Genomic DNA, 26,979 nt, shown 5'->3' with positions numbered 1-26,979 from the left:
TGCATTGCATTCTTCCTAAACTTTTCCTCTTAGACTCCCCAGCTTCTTTCAGGGCTAAATTCTATAGCTATAGGAAATTTATCCCAATTTTCCCCAATTAGTAGGGCCCTCTCCTGGAAATTACTAAGTAATTATTTCATATATAAGGGATAAGGTTTAGCTTTGCAATTTCATTGGCACTATGAATTCCTCGAAGAGGAAAAACACTTTACAATGCATGTTGGAACCTTTTCTACAACTTATAGATAGCTGTTGGGACACTGAGAGTAAAGGACTTGTCCAGGATCATATAGTCAGTATGTATCTCACAAAGGGTTTTCCTGGATCTAAGACCAGTTCTTGAATCATAATGCCCCATTGTCTCTTGAATGAATTAATAAATTATAATGTTTTATACTTAGGAAACTTGGTGTTAAATCTGAATCCTTTCTTCCCAATGAATATTCATTGTTCACAACATTGAATATCCTTATTAACATAGATTATTGTTACTTTAAATATTAAAATATTTCTTACTTTTCGATTATATAGTTCAGGTTGTCACGTTGACATTTTTTATTTTCATATCTGTGCAAAAATGAAAGAGTATTAATAAAAACAAATATCATGAAGAAATTGGAACTATTTGTAATCATAGGAAAAGGTACTCCAAATCACTATTGTCCAGAGAAATGCAAATTAAGACAACTCTGAGATGCCACTACACACCTGTCAGATTAGCTAAAATAAGAGAAAAAAATAATGATGAATGGTGGAGGGGCTGTGGGAAAACTGGGATACTGATACATTGTATCTCCATTCTGGAGAGCAATTTGGAACTACGCTCAAAAAGTTATCAAACTGTGCATATCCTTTGACCTAGCAGTGCTACTACTGGGCTTATATCCCAAAGAGATCTTAAAGAAGGGAAAGGAACTCACATGTGCAAAAATGTTTGTGTCAGCCCTTCTTGTAGTAGCCAGAAACTGGAAACTGAATGGATGTCCATCAATTGGAGGATGGCTGAATAAACTGTGGTATATGAATGTTATGGAATATTATTGTTCTGTAAGAAATGACCAGCAGGATGATTTCAGAAAGGCCTGGAGAGACCTAAATGAACTGATACTAAGTGAAATGAGCAGAAGCAGATCATTATACATGGCAACAAGAAGACTATACGATGATCAATTCTGATGGACGTGGCTCTATTCAACAATGAGAAGACGTAAACCAGTTCTAATTGTTTAGTAATGAAGAGAGCCATTACACCCAGAGAGAGGACTGTGGAAACTTGAGTGTGGACCACAACATAGCATTTTCATGCTTTCTGTTGATGTTTGCTTGCATTTTGTTTTCCTTCTCAGGTTTTTTTTTCTTTCTAGATCCTACTTTTTTGTGTGTAGCAAAATAACTGTATAAATATGTGTACATATATTGGATTTAACATATATTCTAACATATTTAACATGTATTAGACTATCTGCCATCTGGGGGAGGGGATGGGGAGGAGGAGGGAAAAATTTGGAACAGAAAGTTTTGCAAGGGTCAATGTTGAAAAATTACCCATGCACATGTTTTTTAAATAAAAACTTTAATAAAACATTTTGACTTAAATATATTGTTGAGTTCTGTCTTTTTGGCTTTTCTAGATTTTAAGTTGCTAAAGGCAAAGAGAATGTAGTAAATAATCAACATTCAAAACCTGAATTTTGCCCATTGTGGAATTCAAGAAATTCTCTTTTGAGTAGAATTTATTCCTTATAAAAATCTGTCAAGGTTAAATACAATTACATGAACAATTTTATTTCGATAAAATTTTTAGATTTTTTTATTCTTTTTTCTAACTTTTGGTGATTGAAAGCTTGTCTCTTGGATGAACTCATTTCACTGATGTCCAGGCTATGATAATTTTTTTCTGGCTATCCTCAGAAAGCTCAAAAGGAGTGATGATTGCTACTATAATCCAGGTACCCAATTTCAACTTTTCCAATAAAACTGATTAAGCAGGAATGTATATTAATTGAATGATTACAGAGTTTTGAGACTAGATTTGGAAGATCTGAAGGAGGTTCCTTTTCTTTGGAAGCAGAGCCTGGATAGTCACTTTTTCATAATACATGTTATAAAGTGATTCTTTTCATGCATGGGTTGGACTATGACTTCTTGGAGTCCCTTCTCACTTGGAAATTATATGGTTTTGTGGATGTGGAATATTATGGAGGAATAATTTCCTGCCTACATTGGCCCCTGAACTACTTGAAGGAGGGGAAAGGTAATTTTAGGGTTCCCTAGGATGCCAAATGGACTTCTGAAAGGTTAGACCCAATGAAGATCTCCCTTTAAGTCAATAGTGACCAAAGAAAAGTCCTCTTCAATAAGAAATTTGGAATAGTTGGTATTTAAAACAGTAGGTAGAATAGAAATTATCCTCTGGCTAAAGAATTCCTAGATTCACCCCAATTTGAACCTAGATGAAGACTCTTTGGGAAAGGGTAATACTAGATAAGTTTCCCCATCACTTATCTCTTCAATGCTTCCTCTGTGCTTCTCTGGGATTATCCTGTGAGTGGAATTAGACATCATTCTGGGCTGAAAACTATGTATTTGTAAAAGCAAAAGGCTAGTATATATGTCCTTGAAAATATGTTATGGTTAACTTTAATTGAATGTTGGAAGAATGACTGTCAAAATTCACTATTGAAGAGAATGATTGTTGATTAATGAATTCAAGAGCTTTTAACTTGGGTTCCATGAACTTAAATTGCTTTTTTGAACATTGTATTTACATATTATATTTCCTTTGTAATACTATGTGTTTTGTTTTGTGCATCTAAAAACATTTTAGATTTCACCAAATTGCTAAGGGAGTTAATGAAAAGGTTAAGAATAGAAATATTGAATGATAGTTTACTTTTATATATGACTATGTGCTTTTACAAACATGATAGCTTAATTTTGTTTTTTAGGAGGGAAAGGTCCCAAAAGAAAAATATATTTAATATTAATTTAGTTGTATTTACCTAGGTTGAGACTGATTTTCCCCTTTTTTTTCTCCATGTTTCTCTATAGCCCCCATTTAGGGAAGACTGGTATAGAGTAATCTAGAATGACCTTTTTAAAAATAATTAATTTACCCCAAATTAGGCCTATCTACAGTTATTACAATACAATATCTTCATAGTATATAGCATTATACAGAAATGTAAACTTGGCTACATAATATTACCAAGGAAAAAGTTAGATCAGGGTCTTGTAAAAGCAGGTATTTTCTTGGTCAAGTAATGGAGGTTTGATATTCCTAGAAAAGGGGATTGACTTCCCTATACAGACAGCAAAGAAAGAAGAAAAAGGAATTATATGTACCAAAATATTTACTGTAGGTTTTTTTTTGTAGTGTCCCAGAACTAAGAGGATAGCCTTCTATTCAGGAAAGTTTAAACAAAATATGGTATATGAATTTGATGGAACATGATTTTCCCATAAGAAAGGATGAAATGGGAAGCAAAAAATGGGAAAATATTTTTACAGTTGAAGTTCTGATAAAGGCATCCATTTCCAAAATATATAGAGGATTGACTCTAATTTATAAGAAATCAAGCCATTCTCCAATTGATTAATGGTCAAAGGATATGAGCAGACAATTTTCAGATGATGAAATTGAAATTATTTCTATTCCTATGAAAGAGTGTTCCAAATCACTATTGATCAGAGAAATGCAAATTAAGACAACTTTGAGATATCATTACACACCTGTCAGATTGGCTAAGATGACAGGAAAAAATAATGATGAATGTTGAAGGGGCTGCTGGAAAAATGGGACACTGATGCATTGTTGGTAGAGTTGTGAATGAACCCAACCATTCTGGAAAGCAATCTGGAATTATGTCCAAAAAGTTATCAAACTGTGTATACCCTTTGATCCAGCAGTGTTACTACTGGGCTTATATCCCAAAGAGATACTAAAGAAGGGAAAGTGACCTGTATGTGCCAAAATGTTTGTGGCAACCCTTTTTATAGTGGCAAGAAACTGGAAAATGAACGGATGTCCATCAATTGGAGAATGGTTGGGTAAATTATGGTATATGAAGGCTATGGAATATTATTGTTCTGTAAGAAATGACCAGCAGGATGAATACAGAGAGGCTTGGAGAGACTTACATGAACTGATGCTGAGTGAAATGAGCAGAACCTGGAGATCATTATACATTTCAACAACAATACTGTATGAGTATGTATTCTGATGGAAATGGATATCTTTGACAAAGAGAAGATCTAATTAAGTTCCAATTGATCAATGATGGACAGAATTAGCTACACCCAGAGAAGGAACACTAGGAAATGAGTATGAATTGTTTGCATTTTTGTTTTCTTCCCATGTTATTTTTACCTTCTGAATCCAATTCTTCTTTGTGCAACGAGAGAACTGTATGGTTCTGCACACATATATTGTATCTAGGATATACTATAACATAATTAACATGTATAAGACTGTTTGCCATCTAGGGGAGGAGGTGGAGGGAGGGAAGGGAAAGGTTGGAACAGATGTGAGTGCAAGGGACAATGTTGTAAAAATTACCCATGCATATGTTCTGTCAATAAAAAGTTATAATAATAATAATAATAATAATAATAATAATAATAATAATAAAAAGAAATGATAAAATGGACAATTTCAGCAGAAAATTGAAAGACCACTATAAATAACAAACAAAACTAGGAAAACAATTTATACACTCACAACATTGTAGAGAAAAATGCATTCTGATCAACACAATAATGTTGTGTCCTGCTTTCTAGAGACCCCAAGTTGGGGTGACAGAATATACCATTGCTTTCTAGAACCCCTACCCTGGGGTGATTAAAATATACCTTTCTAGTGGAGAAGTGATGAGGCAGGACTCCTGAGGATGGTGGAAAAATGGAGTCCGTTTATTTCAAGGACTTTCCCCTTTATATAATGTAATAAAAACCACACTGTGCACATGGGACCCCATATACAACTTGCTATTGAATGTAATTTGCCACCTGGTATCACTCTTCCACTTGCTATCACTCTGCTTCAGTCTCAACATAGGTTGTCATCACCCCCTGACTCCTCAGGAAGGTGGAGAGCCATTAGAGGAGATGGGGAGCAGAAGCAGACATTGTTAGCAAGTTCCCTCTGGGCTGAAGGGTCTTATATCTTACCCAGAGTCTCCCCACTGACTGTGACCCTCTATACCATAACAAACCAGGAATCTAGGAGTAAAGATGAAAACATTATTCACCTCCTGACTGAGTAGTGATTAACTTAACATGCAGAATGAAACATACATTTTGGTATGGCCAGTATGGGAATTTGTTTTCCTTGATTCTCTAAATTTTCTCTAAATTTCTCTAAAATTCTCTAAATCTGGTCCTTAAACAACAAATATATTACCTAATAAGAAGCCCATATACTCAAAGTTCCTCCTTTGTCCCCCAACTTCTTAAGTTCTTACAGAGTTTATGTAGGCATGATTTTAAAAAAATAATGAATTGGAACTTTACATCAGTACTTAACAGCAGCATATGACTTTTAATAGAGGTTTGACTTAATAGTTTAATATTTAATATTGAGTCTTTTTTAAACATCAAACTAATTGAAAAAATTGAATAATTATATCAAGTCATTTTGAATGAAAATATTAATCATTTGGCAAAAAAGGCTGCTAATTATCATTCATTTTTACCAATGAGTTGTAAATACAGAAGAAAACAAACACAATATAATTAAAATAAACTTACCCTTTGAGTACAATGTGTCTTTTTGTATAACAGCCAACTAATACATGAATTGCCTATGTAAGAAAATAATTTAAATGGTGAGATCAGTGGGTATGATTCAGTTTACTTTTAACAATCTAAAGCTAGGAAACAATTTTTTTAAAGTAACTATTTAATATTCTTTTAAAGTATGATTCTGTGATAGTTAAATAATTTTGGTTCTCCTAACTTTTCAGATCCTCTTTATTTTGCTGCTTTTTCCTACTCTCATCCCTTAGTATAGTTGCCTCCTTCAACACAATCCTTAGAAATCTGCTCTTGTCCTTATGCATTTACTACCAGAGTGAACACATCTCTTCATTTCAATGCTCATCTTTTTCACATTCTCAAATTGACATTTTAAGCTCTAACTTGTCTCAAACTCCAATTTCATATTTTCATATGAATTCACATGAATGTTTTTCAGTCTCTTTAAATTCAGCAAGCTATATCAGTCAATAACTATTTTTATTAAGCACCTATCATATGCAAGACACTGTGCCATGTGGCCGATAGATGCACAAAGAAGCAAAAAAACAATTTCTACCTTCAAAGAACCCATATTCTAACATGGAAGACAAGCAAGCAAAACATAGGTACAAAAAGGATGCATAACAGATAAATAGAAAATAATTAAAAGAGGCAAAGCATTAGAAGTAAGAGGGCTTGGGAAAAGTTTAAGAGGGATTTTGTTTGGGATTTGAAGGGAGCCAGTCAAGTCAATTAGTAGAAATGAAAAGGGCAAGAATTTGTGTATGAGGGAAGAGTCAGAGAAAATGGAAGTGTCAATGTACTGAAGAGTATGTGGAAAAGAATAAGGTGCAATAAGATTGGAAAAGTAGGATGGAGGTGCTAAGTTCATGAAAGACTTTGAACACCAAACAAGAGGATTTTGTCTTTGATGCTGGAAGTCATAACCACTGGAGTGGGAAATAACCAGGTCAGACCTATAATTTTGGAAAAATGTTGGGTTGCTCAATGGGATGTGGCTGCAGTGAGGAGAGACTTCAGGCAGGTAGAACCATCAATAGGTTATTCTAATTACCCAAGTGTGAAGTGATGATGGCCCACACTAAGATAGTGGCAGTATCAAAGATAAGAAGTAGGTGTTTTCAAGAGATGTAATAAAGGCGAAATCCATAGGCCTTCTCAACAGATGGGATATGCACTGGAGGTGAGGGAGTAGGTGAAAGATAGTGAGGAGTCAAAGTTGGACTGGAGGATGGGTGGATGGTAAAGAATATCTGCCACTATAGCTTTTAGGCTTTGTGGAACAAGTTATCAGTTGATGAATCTGTTCCAGTTTTATGCTTTTATTGAAAGAGGACTGAACCTGAATTCAAATCTTTGCTTTGACATGAACACTGTGCAATCTGGCTTCTGATCTCATCACTCACCAGAAATTTTGTTTTCCAAAATTATCTAATTGGCAAAGACAATTTGATTTCTCTGGTAGTTAATACCTCCCTCTCACATCAACATTTCATTGATAGTCAATCAAGCAAAAAGCATTTATTAAGCACTTATGTGCTAGACCCTCTAATAAATCCTGGGCTTATATATACAGGCAAAAGAAGACAGTTTCTATTCTCAAGGAGCTCAAACTCTTTTGGGGGAAGAGACGGCATGCAATTATATTTATCTAAGATATACACAGTATAAAGGAGAGGTAATTTCAGAGGGAAGGCTTTATATATATATGTTGCAAATACATACATATGCATATTTATATATATAAATACATATATATAGATATACATATATATAAATACACATATATATATATAGATATACATATATATCTATATATATATATATATATACACATAAATGTGTACATGTGTTTTCCTTTGGTAGAATAGAAGATCCATGAGATCAAGATCTATTTACTTTTTGTCTCTGTATATCTAGTCCCTAGTTGTGGTTAACTGATGCTTGAGTGATTGATTAATATTGCTTACCTATGTGATTATGATTGAGTCACTTAACCTCAGCAAACCTGTTTTTATAGCTGAAAAGTAGGAATAGCACTTGCATCATTAACCTTGTGGACACAAGTTCTATAATGCTTGTACTTTCCAATTAAGTATACTGGAGCATCCCATTTTGTGAACTGATGGAGTAGCACAACAACTAGCCAATCAGAAGGATCAATACTCCATGAAATACTAGTGGTCCTTTGCAAAATAAACTTTAGCTGAACTTGAAGGTGCATGCAATTGTTGAAACCAGACATCTTGCTTTCTGACTTATCTAAAGAATGTTTGCAGATGTCTTCTCCTTAGACCTCCCCATTTCTACCTCATCTTCCAAGTTTTTGTGTTTCTCCCTTAACTCCTGCTTAGTTATAAGTACTTTCAGAAAGCCCCAAATACCCCACATATGTATGTATACTTCATACTATTCCCATTTCCCTTTGAAGACTTGAGAAATCATCTCTGCTCTAGCTTGCAAGCGTCTTCTCAGGCAATATATACAGTAATAATCTTTGTAAACCATGATTGATCTGGCTCATTTCAGGACTTTTGAACTTGGGGTTTCTTCCAATTTACGAGTTTCTAAGGGCATTTATTTTGTCAACCTCAATAGGTTCTTATGAGTAAATCAATATATGAACCTTAAAAAGAGGTATAAATGAGTTAATATTGCTTCCTTTCCCCTTTTTCCTTGTTATGTCTACAGTTCCCTTACCTCTACAAGCTTCTGTGCTTCTGTTCTATTTCCTCCTGTGTCCTTAGTTCTTACTAAGAAGGTATGGATGTTTCTGTCCTCTGTCCAGAAACACTTGCCTTGCTGTCATTGAGAGTCTTCTCATTTAAATGTATCTGAGTGGAAGGCACAAGGCCAGGTTTAAGTAAGTCATGTTGTCAGGGTGTCAGCAGCTGATGAAAATTGACTGCTAGTGAAGTTGAGGAAGACTCATCCCACAACAACTTTGAAACCTTACTTATGTTTCACAGTAGAGGAGCTTACCAAAGAAAAGAAAGTACTATCAAGTATGTGTAGGGCTGAAAGTATGAAAATGAATGAAAGTGTTAAAATGATAGGGCAATAGGTATGGCTTCTGACATTATGTTTTGTCTGACCCCTTTGGCATCAGTGATCAGGAAATGGTAGACATGGTTGGGAGCTTCCTTCAACCAACCAATATTTGCTTGCTCTTATTTAGTCTCACATTCTCTTGGCATTTCTGGAAACATTTCCATACTTTGTAATTTTACATTGTCTCTTTGTGTCCTTTAGAAATGATTGTTTTGGGACAGCTAGATGGGGCAGTGGAAAGAGTCCTGGAGTCAGAAGGACCTGCATTTGAAATCCAGCCTCAGACACTTCTTAACTGTGTGTTCCTAGCCAACTCACTTAACCCTGATTGCCCCCCCCAATTGCATTATCAATTCCATTCAAAAGCTGAAATCTAAATTTACAACTTTTTTCATATACAATGATTAGTCAAAAAACCCATTTGAGTACTATACAACACTTTGAGAAGATTACATAGATGATGTGAATTATCAACTTTTATACCTATGAAAGTTACCTGATTAGATAATGGACATGTTTTTGCAAATTGACTGGGTCGCAGTTGAATCATCACATGACCCATGTTTTCCTCTCTAAGAAAAAGAATCCATTTAGATTATCATTAAAGCACAGGGCAGAAAGTCATCTAGTTAATAATCTTATCTCTTTATAAAAGTATAGACTTAACACTTACTAGCAGGTGTAAAATGGCATACATATGGTATGATTAACCTACTAAGGGAAATTCTAAAGACTTGAGGAGTTGTAGTGGTGGCAGTGCTACTACTGTTGAGCCAGTTATGGACTGGGGAGGTACTTTAAGACTCTCTCATCTTTTGACTACTTATATATTTTGGTGGCGGTTGTATGTCCTTTGTTCTTGAAGAAGACCATGGCATAAGTGATGCAAGTGACTTGGATTTAACTGAGGGTGGGCTGTGAAAAGTCACCAGCCTTACTTTTTCCTTTAGAGCCATTTTGCTTAGAAAAGTTTATAGTACAGACAGAATAAATGGAAGGGGAGAAAAAAGGAGGGAAGGAAGGAAGGAAGGAAGGAAGGAAGGAAGGAAGGAAGGAAGGAAGGAAGGAAGGAAGGAAGGAAGGAAGGAAGGAAGGAAGGAAGGAAGGAAGAAGAGCGAAGGTAGGATATATATTTTTAAAATATCTCTTTTTAGAATATTTATTTTTAAAAGTTTTTCTGTAGTTTCACCATTGGAGATATCTCTAAGTAACTGCAGATAAATCATCTTTCCTATGTAATTTTGGGATGGGAGTATAAGGGAGGGGTTGCTCGTCCAAATGTGTGTTTTTTTAAACAATGTAATGCCTCAGCCAGGAGCTAAATAAGTCTACTAATAAAATCTTAGGGTAAAAAGTCTTAAAAGAATTTCCTAGGGCATTGAGAGGATAAATGACTGGTCCAGGATCACAAGCCAAGACTTGAATTTAGGTTGTCCCACCCCTAAAGTCAGCTCTCTCTCTCCTGTGTCACATTGCATCTTATTCTGTATTCAGTATAAAATAAATATTCATAAAGATAGAGGGACCAAACCTCTTAACATTATATGAGAAGCTGCTTGGCAATGGTGATAAAAATTAATAGCAGAGTATGAAGTAACTTGCTTCTCCAGGAGGGTCTCTTTTCCAAAAACTGTGAAGTAATGACTTAGGAAATGAGATAGCTTTGGGGTGAAGTCCCTCCCCCAGGAGGTAAACTATATGGTTACTATCTTATATGAATTTCTAAGGTCAACATCTTCTTTCATCCCGTCTACTCTATGGTGATGATGTTATTGAAATCTCAGGAATATTGTTTGAAGGGAAAATGATTTGATTATAATTTCAGAGATACTGTACCTTGGCTCCAAGTTGTCTGAATCATTTATATTGTGTTATATATTTTTTGACTGCAAGATGTCTGTCTTAGGAATGCTGTATTTAACTAGAAAAATGCTGGTTTCATGCACTCAGTTATGCTGACTCTGGATGGAAAATAATAATGGCTCTCAAAGAAAAATGACTAGCTCCAATTCTAACTAACTTCCAAGCCTTAAAATCAACATGTAAGTAGAATCCAGGAATTGAACATTTAAGTTATCAGCAATCTTTATAAAATTAACAAATCAAAGGCTTTCTTTGAAATCAAGGAAACTCAAACTTAGTACCCTAATCTAAACAAATCTCCAAACTAGAAAATTGTTTACCTCTATAAATACAGTTTATTCCCCACTACTTTGCTATTTTCTCTTTTAGAATTTAGTTTGCTGTGAACAGCATAATTCTTGAACTGGAAATGGTCCAAGTTTGCCAATTCTTTTGAGAAACCTTCTAACACTGGCCTAGAAGCCCAGAAAGATTCTGGGGTTCAGTTTCTAAATCCCAATAGTGACAGATCTTTTCTTGACTTTGTTCAGATTGCTTTTTGAAGAAGATATCTAGAAAAAAGCTCACATGAGGTTTCCAATGACATTCAAGGCTTAGAATTTGTTTTTAAGAAATGCAATTGTAAATTTAGTTAATTTAAAAATACTCCCAAATATCACTCCTTTTAGATGAATGATTTCTGATGTCTTCTTCATGCTTTCCCCTTAGCATTCTAGTGCCTTAATTATAAATAGAGTTAAAGAGTCAATTAATTACTACTCATAATTTTTTTTTAAAAGTGCAAACATAAAAAAGTCATATGAGGTTTGGCCAGGGCAAAGTGTAAGTATGACCTGAATCAAATTATGTTTGTAATTGTTATTTCAAAAATATAAATGGTATGTTTAAACTAAAGCTAATAAATACAGCTAGATTTTTTAAAAATAAATTATACTTACTGGAGTTGGCTGTAATTATCTGCGGCTTCATAGTCAACCCTCTGATAAAATGTCACTGTCTAAAAAAGAAGAAAAAATATTCATGTAAGTCAGGTGAGATGGGTACTCTCAAACTCTAAAGACATAGCTCTCTGCTCCTGGCCATACAAAACAAGGTAGTGAAGATGCTGAATATGATGGTTCTATTTAATCTTTATTTTTATGTAGGTTCAGAAATGATTATACTAATAGTGCTACTGTTACTCATTTATATAGCATATTAAAGTTTAGAAAGAAGTTTCCTCATGGAAATCCTGTAAGTTAAATGAAACTTAACTTGTGAGAGTTTCTCATTCTACATTCCAGGAAAACGCATAGAAAATGCATTCTGCCATTTGATTTGTGTGTGTTTGTGTGTGAGTGTGTATGCATTAAAAAGTGAGGAGCCAAACAGGAAAAAGAAAAAAAAAATAGAGTATTAAGGAAGAATGCTCAGGCCAGTGTCAGTACAGACTGGATTTCTGTAACTTTTATATGTTTATTAAGAGTAAACAAACAGAATGCTGCTGAATATAGCATTTCAATGTAGAAAGGTACTAGAGGAAGTATTTAAACTCTGGAATTAAAGGAATTGAAAAAGATAGGGTAGATCCTAACTGGGAATCAGAACTCTCTCTGGACAGATAGTAACCTTTAAAATAGTAGAGCACTCCAAAAAGTTATCAAGCTGTGCATACCCTTTGACCCAGCAGTATTGCTACTGGGTTTGTATCCCAAAGAGATTTTAAAGAAGGGAAAAGGACCTATATGTGCAAGAATGTTTGTAGCAGCCCTCTTTGTGGTGGCCAGAAACTGAAAACTATGTGGATGTCCATCAATTGGAGATTGGCTGAATAAACTGTGGTATATGAATAGTATAGAATATTATTGTTCTGTAAGAAATGACCAACAGGATGATTTCAGAAAGGCCTGGAGAGACTTACATGAACTGATGCTAAGTGAAATGAGCAGGACCAGGAGATCAACAACAATACTGTATGATGATCAATTCTGATGGACATGGCCCTCTCCAACAATGAAATGAACCAAATCAGTTCCAATAGAGCAGTAATGAACTGAACCAGCTACACCCAGTGAAAGAACTCTGGGAGATGACTATGAACCACTACATAGAATTCCCAATCCCTCTAATTTTGTCCACCTGCATTTTGGATTTCCTTCACAGGCTAATTGTATACTATTTCAAAGTCCAATTCCTTTTGTACAGCAAAACAACTGTTTGGACATGTATACATATATTGTATTTAATTTATACTTTAACATATTTAACATGTATTGGTCGACCTGCCATCTGGGGGGGGGAGGAGGGGAAAAAAGTTTTGGCAACTGTCAATGTTATAAAATTACCCATGCAAATATCTGGTAAATAAAAACTATTATTATTAAAGAACAAACAAACAAGATAGTAGAACGATTCTCCAAAATGCAATCTTGCAACCTCTCTAACTGGATCCACTGCAAATTTGTCACAGGAACTCAACTCTCACTGCTGCTAGGCAATTCTTCTATACCTCTCTATAAACTATAATTATCTATAAATCCCTATTCTATTCTCCACATTGAATCTTCCAAACTTTTTTATTCCTCCTCAACTATCTAGTGGTTTCTTTTTTTCTCATTCTCTCACCTGAAAACCTACACTTACATTTTACCGAAAAATTTGGGACCATTCTTAGGAACTCTCTCTTCTTCTTTATCTCTTATCAGTCAGATGCTTTCTGGTACTATCTTTTCTTTCACCCTTTTCTCATGGTCTTACTCCTTACCAAAGAAAATTCTTCCACTTGAATAAGATGCCATCCCATCTCAACTCATCCAACAGATTTCCCCTTTTATAATAGCCATACTGTCATTAATTTTAAATCTTTCCCTGACGCTAGTTTCTTCCCTATTGTCTATAGATTTTCCCATGTCTTTCCCAATATCAAAAAACCCTTACTTGATTCTTTGTCCCCATGACCTATTATCCTAACTGTTGGAAAGACCTCTTATGGAAGGTGGTATTTCAACTAATTCTTGAGAATAACTAGTGATTCTATGAAGTGAGAGAATGGCCCTTCAAATCTGTAAAGGCAACTATCTTATCCCCCTTAAATTTTTTCTCCTTTTTTGAGTTTTAACATTCTTGGTTCATTAAAACAACCTCATACAGCATGTTCTGGAGGAATGCCAACTATCCTCATTGCCTTCTTTTGGATCCCCTGCAGTTTATCAGTGTTTTTCTGAAATATTATGCCCAGAACTGAACATGATCTACCAGAGTACAGTAGAAATCCCTCCCCCATCAATCACATTAGTTAATGTGGTTGCCATGTTAATTCATATTGAACTTCTAGTTCACTCAGAAGCCCTGGGAACTTTTTTGGTTTGCAGGAACTATTTTCTAGCAATGTATTCTCCATTTCCCATTTCTGAAGATTTTTTGAGTTAAAATGTCTTTATAATATCCTTAAATAAATTTTGTTTTAATTGCATTGGTCTATTTTCCTAGTTTGTCATTTTTTTTCTGAATTCTTTTATCATCCAATGTGGTAGCTTTCTTTCCCTGCTTTGTGTTTTCTGCAAATCTGATAACCATGCCATCTATCCCTTTACCTAAAATATTGATCCAAAAATGTTCAGTGATATAAGTCTAAGGATAGATGCCTAGGGCAGAGAAGTCACACTTCTCTGTGATCATTGTAATCTAGATTAATATGTTAAAATTGTTTCTTGTTCTGGTCTCCCTCCATACCTTCTTCTCACTTTCATCAGTGTTAGTAAGTTTATATAAATATGTAAGTTTATAAGAAACAACAGTAGGAAAGATTGCAAAGGGGAACTTAGATGTTACATGCAAACTATACCAAAGATCAAAGGAGCACAATTTACAAATTATATCATTATTAAACAAAATTCACATCCTAATAATACATACTGGATAAGTAGGAGCCATTTAAGCACTGTCATCATAATTTACCATAGGAGGAACAAAAGTAACAGAAATCATATGATAATCCTAATAGATGCAGAAAAAAACTTTTTGACTAGAGAGCATAGGGATACATTGAGTTTTCCTTAAAATGATAAGCAGCATTTATCTAAAGCCATCACCTCTCAGATTAACTAAGATGACAGGAAAAGATAATGATAAATGTTGAAGGGGATGTGGGAAAACTGGGACACTAATGCATTCTTGGTGAAGTTGTGAAATGATCTAATCACTTTGGAGAGCAATTTGGAACTATGCCCAAAGGTCTATCAAAATATGCACACTCTGACTCAGTAGTGTCTTTACAGAGTTTATATCCCAAAAAAATCATTAAGAGGAAAAAGGACCCACATGTGCAAAAATGTTGGTAGCAGCTCTTTTTGTGGTGACAAAGAATTGGAAAATAAGTAGATCCCATCAATTGGGGAATGGCTGAATAAATTGTGGTATATGAAAGTAGGAATATTATTTTTCTATTAAAAATGATGAGCATGCTGATTTTAGAAAAGCTTGCAAAGATTTATATGAACTGGTGCTGAGTAAAACAAGCAAATCCAGGAAAACATTGTACACAGGAACAGCAAGATTGTTCAATGATCAACTATGACAGATTTGATTCTTTTCAGTGGTTCAGTGATTCAAGGCCATGCCAATAAATTTTGAATGGAAAACACCATGCATATACACAGAGAGAATTATGGGGGAGACTGAATGTAAATCAAAACATGCTATGTTCATTTTCCCCCTTTTTTCCTGCTTTTTTTTTCTCTTATGGTTTTTTTCCTTTTATTCTTCTCTCCCAACATAATTCATAAAGAAATTATTTTTCTCTCCTAACATAATTCATAAGGAAATATGCAAAAAACATGAATCTACATATGCAATCAAAAATAACCCAAAATGTGTTTTTTACATGTAACTGTGGAAAATAAAAATAAAAAAATTTCTTAATGAAAGCTATTAGGGCAGCTAAGTGGCACAGTGGACAGAGTATTAACCCTGAAGTCAGGAGGACCTGAGTTCAAATCTGGTCTCAGACATTTAACACTTCCTAGCTATGTGACCCTGGGCAAGTCACTTAACCCCAATTGCCTCAACAACAACAAAAATAAATAAATAAAAGATAGGAAAAAAAGAAAGCTATTAGAACTATATTCTAAAATTCACTAATTTGTTAACTCTTTGATTCTTCCAAAACACTATTAGTTATATGCTTCAAATGGATCATATAGACAAAAATATCCATAACTGTAATTTTTGTTAAATGTAACATAAGGAAGGAGGTGCCTATTATTTTAGGAAGAACTGAACAAATTATGTCACATGAATGCAGTGAATTATTATTGTGATTCCATAAGAAATGACAAAATACAGAAAAACCTGAGAAGACTTGTATAAACTTATGCAGAATAAAGTGAGCCAGAGACAACTTATATGATAATTATTAACTAGAAGCACAAAATGAGATGTACTCTTTTAGACATGCCCAATGTGCATAATTATTTTACTTTACTTTGTTTTTCTGTTATGAGAGGATTTTTTTTTTAATTAGGTGATGGGGATATTGGGACAGAGAGTGAGATAAAGGTTAGTGAAGCATAAAGATAGGCCATCTCCATTTCTATGATTTTTCCATTGAGTCCCTATGTTTTTTAGTATCTAACAGCCCAGATGATAATAATCCTTTTAGGTTTTTTTTGTTTGATAAATGATAAATCTTTCCAAAATGCTAATTCTCTCATCCTAAAAGTCTTCATACTAGAATGTTTATCTCTGGAACCTATCAACCTGCTTCCTGCTGGTACTTCTGCAGCTCTTATGCGTGCACTCCTATAACACTGACAGGCTTTGGGTCTGTGCAGTCTCTGTGGATGTCCCTTGTGCCCAGCCAATGAAGTGGTTGATATGAAGCATTCAACACCAAGTTCATTTCTGGATGTGGCATCATCTATGGATAAATTTCATTTAAGCTCTTCGCAACCCACACCAATCTACACATCCAGGATTGTTATATCACTATATCTCTTTATGCACTCTATGGTCAAGCCAAATTGGACTTTTTGTTTCTCTCCCATCTCTATGCTTTTGCACACAGGCTTAAGCTTCTTTCCAGAGGACATTGCCCAGGCTCTATTTTGAATTTCCAGACATTGTTCCTGAAAACTCAAAGGTCATCACATCTACAGAATTAAGGCAAGGAAAATTAAAGCTTTAGGTAGTAGAGAGATGTTGGTATCTTTCCCTTTTGTCACCTGTTTCCGGACATGTATACCTGCTTTTTTTCCTCTTTTTTTCCTGTAGAATACCATTTTTCTATGCTGCTTCACATTTTATATATTTCCTGAAACACATGCTTTGGGCTTTCTGACTTTTTTTTAAATAGAGATGAGCTAACACTCTGAACTTAGACGGAAAAATCTACACTGTCATATCTACAGTATCAAAAATATATTTATATTGTAAACAAAACCTCTCTCTACATGTTGATTTGCTAATGGTCAGCAATACCTATTTAATAATCTTCAGAAAAACTTTATCACAGCAATATGGGTGGGAAGAAGAGAGAAGAAGCTGGAGGGATTTGAGGAAGGATGAAAAGATCTGAAAGAGTTGCTGTGGTGAGTGGGATAGTGAATTGATAATATAAAAGAAATACCTTGCACGGTGAGGGCCCACATGAAATTATTTAACATAAATTTAAAATGGACCTAGCATGATTTTGTGACTTTTTTCCAGCTTTGTTTAATAGCATATAAGTATAAGTAAAGATGGTAGATGAGTATCACAGCTAGGTATGATGCTTCCCACAACATTATTTATGAAATTTGTTGAGTAAATGAAAAAAATAACATCCTTCTCAAGCTATTCATATATATATATGTATATGTTTGTATATATATATACATATATATATGTAGATATAGCTGGATATGACTCTAGAGAACTATTAAATGATATTAAATCACATTTTTCTATTTGAAGAATATGAGGACAGACATTTGAAAGATTTGAATCTGACTTACCAGATTTTTAGTGCAGATTCCCAAGGCTGTTTCATAGTCAACATGTCTCTCCTGCTTTAATATTTCTGGCCCATTGATTTCCACAATACAATATACACCAAAATTCTCAGGATAGACTATTTGTGACCAAAATATCAGTTCATCTCTCTTGTCCATACGTATATCACGTAAATAAAGATTGCTCGAAAACAACAAATATGGACAACTAGTCACTTCTGTATAAATTGAACTATATAATTCCAACATTAATGGATATTCTGACACTTTTGCTAAACCGTAATTAAGATTTGTAAGAGATATTTCCCCATTAGTGTTAAGTAAAATTACTGTATTCTCATTTTCATTAACCCATTTATGTAGCAATGATACATCTGTAACATGAATTTTGAAATAAAGCATAATATTGTTGTACATTTTTATCACACCATTTCCATAGTAATCTGAAAAAAAAAGAGAGAAAATAAGTTAGAATTTCTCTAGCTTATACTTTCCTTGTAAGTGCATGTCTTAAAAAGTAGTTCTTTGAATTATAGGGGAATAAAGTTTTTGTTTTTTTTCTGTTTCCCATCTTTAATATTTCCTTTACATCCTCAACATGTTTAGTCTCATTATTAATACATTAATAGAAACAATTCATTATTCCCTCTTCCCCCTTTGTGATTTTATTTGGGGTTTTCTTAGTAAAAATATGAGCATTTGCCATTTCCTATTCTATTCATTTTACAGATGAGGAAACTGAAGAAAACAAGGTTAAGTAATTTGCTTAGGGTCACATAAGCAGTAAGTGGCCAGATTTGAACTCAGGAAAATGAGTCTTCCTCTCTTCAAGTCCACTGCTCTCTTCAAGTCCAATTATACCACTTAGCTGCCCTATAACCACAATAATATTGTTAAAAGATGGATCATTTTTTTGAGTCACTTTTCTATTCAGTTCTGGCCTCAAGGTATTGCCACCCTGCAAACTGACACACATTCTCATGTAGCCTATATGTATGTATGCGATATATACATGCATAGCCTCCACAGATATGCACGAATGTCTAGAAATGTATATGTGCACAGACAAAAGTACACATATATCCAATGTATGCCTCTGCATACACATATGTACATACATTCATATATTTATGCATATAATTTTGGAACAGCTCTTTTATCTGTATCTAGATTGAGTGCTTCAGTAAATGATGTAATTCTATATACAATATCTTCTGAAAACAGTAGTATCATCTTGGCAAACCTAACATCTATCTAGAATTCATTTTCCTTTTGGATCCTTTGCTAGTATGTCTGACATGATGACAGGAATCCCAATTTAATGCCTCCCTTCATATGAATAAAAGATGGCTGTCAAATTAACTAGATAACTTCTTTGTTACATGTTTGGAAGAATTTTCTATGATTTTAACATAACATGAGAATGCTTGTTGGAGGAAAGCTTTTAAAGTGAGGTTTTGTTTACCAAATCCAGCGAGTTTTTTTTTTTTCATTCAATAACAAATCTAGTCATCTTATCCAGAACAATGGAAAAGCAATCAATACATGATATCATTTTTAACAGAAAAATGTAGCAAAGCAAAAAGACCAAACACATCATTACTGATTGCAAAACAATAAAATTATATCCAATAAAGAGGCTTTGAGGAAAAAAATTTAAAAGTAATTGGAAACTAAACAAATTCTAAGATACTGGTGTATGAAAACAAACTTGAAGAAAAAATGGAAAATTTCATGAAATAAAATAACAATATTGAGACAAGCATACTAACACTCGGGGGCCACTTAATGCAAATTTTTAGGGGAAAACTTACATGTCTAAATACTTTGATTAATAAAAGAGAGAACAAATCAATGAACTGCGATCACAACTAAAAAGCTAAAAACTCAAACAATAGCTAAAAGACCCCCAATTTAAGTAACATTGTAGGAATGCTGAAAATTAAAGAGATTAATAAAATTAAAAGTAAAACCCCCACATGACATTGAATTGATAAAAATCTAGTTTTTTTTTAATAATTACAAATTGATCAATTCGATAAAAAAAAAGAAAGGAAAACCAATATTTGGAAGCAAAAATGAAAAAAAAATATCATAACAATTAGAAAAGAAACAAAGGAAATTATTGTGAATTATTTTGCCTGATTATATACTTATATATTGATGGTTTAGAGGAAGTTGTGAATGTTTGAAAAATACATATTAAATTTGGGGGGGGTATATTTTAAGTTTGAAACGATTTCCCTTTCTTCCTCTCTCTCCACCCATTTCATTCTTCATTATTTCATGTAAGTCTTTTCATGTTTTTTCTAAAATCAACCTGCTCATCATTTCTTATAGCAGAGTAGTATTCCATCACAACCATATACCACAACTTATTTAGCCATTTCCCAGTTGATGGCCATCCCCTCAATTTCCTTGCCACCATAAAGAGAGTTGCTATTGATATTTTAAAACATGTAAGTTATTTCCTTTGTTCATTGATATTAGTAAGCAAACCAAATAGTGGTAAGGATAGTAGATAGTAAGGATAGATCAAAGAGGTGAGTTGTTAACTCTTTGGGTATAATTCAGATTGCTCTCCAAAAAGGTTAGATCAGTTCACAGTTGCACCAACAATTTATTAGTGTCCTAGTTTTTCCACATTCCCTCCAACATTGGTCATTTCCCTTATCATTTTAGCCAATCTGATAGGTGTGAAATGATATCTCAAAGTTGTTTTAATGTGCATTTCTCTAATCAGTAATGATCCAGAGCATATTCTCCCTACAACTGACTATGCACAGCTTTGACTTCATTGAAAAACTGCCTATTCATATACTTTGATCATTTATCCGTTGGAGAATGATATTCCAATAAATTTGACAAAGATCTTCTGAGTTTTTGAGATATGACACCATTATCCAAGAAACTGTCTATAAAATCTCTCCCTAATCTTTTGCTTTCTTCCTAAACTTAGCTAATTGGTTTTATTTGTACAATTCTTTTTAAATTTAATGTAATCAAAATTATCCATTTTAGTCTCATAATTTATATTTTCTAGCATTCATTCATCATTTTTCTATCTATAAGGCTGATAGAGAATATGATTCATTTTTTTTTCTAGGTGTCCACTGTGTAGATTTTTTTTTGTTACGATTGCTGTTTCATTTTTGCTTCTCATAATTTTTAAGTAGCAATAGTAATAACACAAAAAGTCATTGTAATATGTGTAAAAATATGCAGAAAGAAATAAAAGGACATTTATAAGAAAATATAAACAGTGCAGTTTTGAAAGTAATATGTAGAATGTGTTATATTCTTTTTTTAATTATAGATTTTTATTTACAAAACATATGCATGTGTAATTTTTTTCAACATTGACCCTTGCAAAACCTTCAGTTCCAAATTTTTCCCTCCTTCCTCCCATCCCTCCCCTAGATGCATGTAGTCCAATACATATTAAATATGTTAAAATATATATTAAATCCAATATATGTATACATGTTTACACAGTTATCTTGCTGCACAAGAAAAATTGGATCTAGAAAGAAAAAAGGCAAATCTAAGAAGGAAAACATAAATACAAGAAAAACATAACAGAAAGAGTGAAAACAAAATGTTGTGGTCCATACTCAGTTCCCATAGTGCTCTCTCTGGGTGTAGATGGCTCTCTTCATCACTGAACAATTGGAACTGGTTTGAAACAACTCTTTGTAGAGGAGAGCCACGTCTATCAGAACTGATCATCATATACTCTTCTTGTTGCCGTGTATAATGATCTCTTGGTTCTGCTCATTTCACTTAGCATCATTAGTAAGTTTCTCCAGGCCTCTCTGAAATCATATTGTTGGTCATTTCTTACACAACAATAATATTCCATAACATTCATATACCACAATTTATTCAGCCATTCTCCAATTGATAGGCATACATTCAGTTTTCAGTTTCTAGCCTATATGAAAAGGGTTGCCATGAACACTTGTGCACATGTGGGTCCCTTTCCCTCCTTTAGGATCTCTTTGGCAACAAAATTCATCTGGAAGAACAAAAGGTCAAGAGTTTCAAGGGAACTAATGAAAAAAAAATCAAATGAAGGTGGTCTAGCTACACCAGATCTAAAACTGTATTATAAAGCAGCGGTCACCAAAACCATTTAGTATTGGCTAAGAAATAGACTAGTTGATCAGTGAAATAGCTTAGGTTCACAAGACAAAATAGTCAATAACTTTAATAATTTAGTGTTTGACAAGCCCAAAGACTCCAGCTTTGATCATAAGAACTCACTATTTGACAAAAAACTGTTGGGAAAATTGGAAATTTATATGGCAGAAATTAGGCATTGACCCACATTTAACACTGTACACCAAGATAAGGTCAAAATGGGTTCATGAACTAGGCAAGGAAATGAGATTATAAATTAGAAGAACATAGAATAGTTTATCTCTCAGACTTGTGGAGGAGGAAGGAATTTGTGACTAAAGAAGAACTAGAGATCATTATTGATCACAAAATAGAAAATTTTGATTATATCAAATTGGAAAAGCTTTTGTACAAACAAAACTAATGCAGACAAGATTAGAAGAGAAGCAATAAACTGGGAAAACATTTTTGCAGTCAAAGGTTCTGATAAAGGCCTCATTTCCAAAATATATAGATAAATGACTCTAATTTATAAGAAATCAAGCCATTCTCTAATTGATAAAAGGTCAAAGAATATGAACAGACAATTCTCAAAGAAATTGAAACTAGTTCTAGCTATATGAAAAGATGCTCCAAGTCCTTATTAATCAGAGAAATACAAATTAAGAAAACTCTGAGATACCAATACACACCTCTCAGATTGGGTAGGATGACAGGAAAATATAATGCTGAATGTTGGAGGGGATGTGGGAAAACTGAGACACTGATGCATTGTTGATGGAATTGTGAATGCACCCAGTCATTCTGGAGAGCAATTTGGAACTATGCTCAAAAAATTATCAAACTGTGCATACCCTTTGATCCAGCAGTGTTATTACTGGGTTTATATCCTAAAGAGATACTAAAGAAGGGAAAGGGACCTGTATATGCAAAAATTTTGTGGCAGCCCTTTTTGTAGTGGCTAGAAACTAGAAATTGAATGGATGCCCATCAAATGGAGAATGGCTGAATTGTGGTCTATGAATGTTATGGAATATTATTGTTCTGTAAGAAATGACCAGCAGAATTATTTCAGAAAGGCCTGGAGAGACTTACATGAACTAATGCTGAATAAATGAGCAAGACCAGATCATCATTATGTACTTCAACAATAATACTATATGATGATCAATTCTAATAATGTATGTGACTCTCTTAAACAATGAGATGAACCAAATCAGTTCCATTTGTTCAACAATGAAGAGAACCAGCTACACCCAGCAAAAGAACTATGGGAAATGAGTGTGAACCACAACACAGCATTTTTACTCCCTCTGTTTTTGTCCACTTGCATTTCTTATTTTCTTCTCAGGTTAATTTTACCTTATTTCTAAATCTGATTTTTCTTGTGCAGCAAAATAACTGTATGGATATTTATACATATATTGTATTTAACATATACTTTAACATATTTAACATGTATTGGTCTACCTGCCATCTGGGGAAGGGGTAGGAGTAAGGAGGGGAAAAGTTGGAACAAAAGCTTTTGTACGGGTCAATGCTGAAAAACTACCCATGTATATCTTGTAAATAAAAATCTATAATAAAAAAATTAAAAAATTAAATGATAGTTTCAACAGAAAAAAAGATCTCTTTGGGATATGATTATGATCAATAATGGTCTCTACTTAATTCTTCTATGGTCACAAATTCCTTCCTCCTCCATGGATCTGAGAGGTAAACTATCCTATGTTTTTCTAATTTATTTATCATTCTTTATGATAAATATCATTCTTTATGCCTAGATCATGAACCTATTTTGACCTTATCTTGATACATGGTGTTAGTGTGGGTCAATGCTTAGTTTCTGCCATATTAATTTCCAATTTTCCTTGCATTTTTTGTCAAATAGTGAATTCTTATCCCCAAAGCTGGGGTCTTTGGGTTTGTCAAACACTAGATTGCTATATTTATTAACTATTTTGTTCTGTGAACCTAACCTATTCCACTGACCAACTAGTCTTTCTTAGCCAGCACCAAATGATTTTGATGACTGCTGCTATATAGTTTTAAATCTGGTACATCTAGCCCACCTTCATTTGATTTGTTTTTCATTTGTTCCCCTGAAATTTTGTTATTTTTTCTAGGTCAGTAAAATAGTTTCTTGGGAGTCTGATTGGTATAGAACTAAATAAATAGATTAGTTTAGGTAGTACTGTCATCAATATATTTGCTCAACCTATCCAAGAGCATTTGATATTTTTCCAATTGTTTAGATCTGACTTTGTGTGGAAAGCGTTATGTTCTTTTGTTCACATAGTTCCTGATTTTCCCTTGGCAAATAGATTCCCAAATATTTTACCCTATCAACAGTTATTTTAAATGGAATTTCTCTTTGTCTCTCTTGCTGTTGGATTTTGTTAGTGATGATATATGTGGGTTTATTTTGTATCCTGCAACTTTGCTAAAGTTATGGATTTTTTCTAATAACTTTTTAGTTGATTCTCTGAGGTTCTCTACCATTATATCATCTGCAAAGAGTGACAATTTGTTTCCTCATTATCTATTCTAATTCCTTTAATCTTTTTCATTTCTTATTGCCAAAGCTAGTATTTCTAATACAGTATCGAATGGTAATGGTGATAGTGGGCAAATTATATAGTATTGAAGTTAATTATTCTTTAAATGTTTGGTAGAATTTACATGTAAATCCATCTGGTCCTGGGGATTTTTTCTTAGGGAGTTGATTAATATAGCTTGTTCTATTTCTTTTTCTGAAATAGGACAATTTAAGCAATTTACTTCCTCCTCTGTTAATGTGGGCAATCTATATTTTTGTAGGTATTCCTCCATTTCACTTAGGTTATCAAATTTATTGACATAAAGTTGTGCAAAGTAACTCTTATTGCTTGAGTTTCCTCTTCATTTATGGAAAGTTCTCCCTTTTCGTTTTAAAAGACTAACAATTTCATTTTCCCCTTTCCTTTTTCTAATCAAATTACTAAAGGTTTACCTGTTTTGTTGTTTTTTTCATAAAACCAACTCTTAATTTAAGTTTAATTTATTAATTCAATAGCTTTTTTAACTTTCAATTTTATTAATTTCTTCTTTTATTTTTAGAATTTCAAGTTTGTTATTTGATTGGGAGGATTTTTAATTTGCTCCCTTTTCTAGATTTTTTAGTTGCAAGACCAATTCACTGATCTTCTCTTTCTCTACAAGTAGGTATCTGGAGATATAAAATTTCCCCTCACCACCACTTTGGCTGCATCTCACAAATTTTGGTTTGTTGTCTCATTATTGTCATTCTCTTGGATGAAATGTTTGATTGTATCTATGATTTTCTGTTTCACCCATTCATTCTTTGAGATTGTTTAGTTTTCAATTACTATTTGCTCCACTTTCCCCTGGCTTTTTGTTGAATGTAATTTTTATTGCATTGTGATCTGAAAAAATGTATTTACTATTTCTGCCTTTCTGAACTTGACTTTGAGGTCCTTATGTCCTAATATATAGTCAATTTTTGTATAAGTGCCATGAACTGCCAAGAAGAAAGTGTACTCCTTTCTATCTCCATTCAATTTTCTCCAAAGATCTATCATATCTTAACTTTTCTAGTATTCTATTTATCTCTTTAACTTCTTATTTTGTGGTTTGATTTATCTAGTTCTGAGAGAACAAGGTTGAGATCTCCCACTATTATTTTGCTGTCTATTTCTTCTTGCAGCTTTCTTAACTTCTCCTTTAGGAATTTAGATGCCATACTACTTGATGAATATATATTTAGTATTGATATTGCTTCATTATCTATGGTACCCTTTAGCTAGATATAGTTTTTTTTAAAATAGATTTTTGCTTTTGCTTGATTTGAGATCAGGATGGCTACCACAGCTTTTTCTTTGTTTTACTTCACCTGAAGCATAATAGATTCTGCTCTAGCCTTTTGCCTTAACTTTATATATATCTCACTGCTTTAAATGTGTTTTCTGCAAACAACATATTATAGGATTCTGGGTTTTAAAACCAGTCTGCTATCTGCCTCTGCTTTATGGGAGAGTTCACTCCATTCACATTTAAAGTTAAAAATACTAATTCTGTATTTCCTGACATCTTGTTATCCCCAGATTATACTTTTCTCTTTCCTTTTCCCCTTTCCCTCCTTCCCAATATTTAACTTATGAGCACTACTTGCCTCAAGCAGCCCTCCCCCTTTAGAGTCCCTCCCCTTTTCTTATACCTTTTCCTTATTTATGTTTTCACTTCTATTTAGCTTACCCTTTCCCTTTTCTCCTTTCCCCTCCCACTTTTCAATAAGGTGAGAGAACCTTCTTTGTAAACCAAATATGTGTAATATTTTCTCTTTGAGTCAAATATGATGAGAGTAAGACTCACACAATGTTCATCCCCATCCCTTCTTTCTCTCAAATGTAATAGGTTTGCTTTGCTTCTTCCTGAGATGCAACTTCCCTCATTTTACCTTTTTTCCTTTTTCTGGTCCCCTTCCCACCTCGTTTCTTTTTTTATAACAGTAAAATCAAATTATACATGCACTATGTATACCCATAACAGAAATAAAGTTTTCAAGAGTTCTTTTTACCTTTTTATGCTTTTCTTGAGTCCTGGGTTTGGAAGTCAAATTTTTTGTTTAACTGTTTTTTTCATTAGAAATAAATGGAATTCACCTGTTTCATTGAATGCCCATTTTCTTCCCTGGAAGAAAATGCTCAGTTTAGCAGGGCAGGTTATTCTTGGCTGCATTCCAAATTCCTTTGCCTTTCAGAATATCAAATTTCAGGCCCTTCAATACTTTAAAGTGGAAGCTGCTAGATCCTGGATAATCCTTATTGTGGTTCCTTGGTATTTCTATTTTTTTTCTGGCTGCTTATAATATTTTTTCCTTTGTCTGATAAATCTGAAATTAAGCCACACTATTCCTTGAACTTTTAATTTTGGGGGGCTCTTTCAGAAGGTGTTCAGTGAATTCTTTCAATAGCTATTTTGCCTTGTGATTCTATGACATCAAGGCATTCCTGAAAAATAGTGTCTAAGCTCTTTTTTATCATGTATTTCAGAGAGTCAAATAATCCTTTGTCTCACCTAGATTTATTTTCCAGGTAGTTGTTTTCCCAAGTAGATATTTGACTATTTTTTTTTCCATTTTAAAAAATTTTCCTTGACCGATTCTTGATGTCTCATCCAGTCATTCATTTCCATTTGCTCAATTCTGATTTTTAGTGAA

The 26,979-nt window shown here is 33.6% G+C and overlaps 1 protein-coding gene across 1 annotated transcript in view; it reads right to left on the bottom strand.

Moving 5' to 3' along the window:
• The window catches only part of LOC141539577 (cation channel sperm-associated auxiliary subunit epsilon-like), a 195,247-nt gene that overhangs the window by 43,602 nt on the left and 124,666 nt on the right, over positions 1-26,979 (bottom strand). The window contains 5 exon segments of the mRNA XM_074262549.1: positions 517-567; positions 5,749-5,801; positions 9,305-9,380; positions 11,610-11,668; positions 17,643-18,082. Of these exon segments, the coding sequence (XP_074118650.1) occupies positions 517-567; positions 5,749-5,801; positions 9,305-9,380; positions 11,610-11,668; positions 17,643-18,082 (679 nt within the window).

This window comes from Sminthopsis crassicaudata, chromosome 4 (assembly GCF_048593235.1).
Source record: "Sminthopsis crassicaudata isolate SCR6 chromosome 4, ASM4859323v1, whole genome shotgun sequence".
In the NCBI taxonomy this organism is placed as follows: Eukaryota; Metazoa; Chordata; class Mammalia; order Dasyuromorphia; family Dasyuridae; genus Sminthopsis; species Sminthopsis crassicaudata.
Note: the sequence above shows the minus strand (reverse complement) of the source record. Positions and strands in the feature narration are given on the sequence as shown.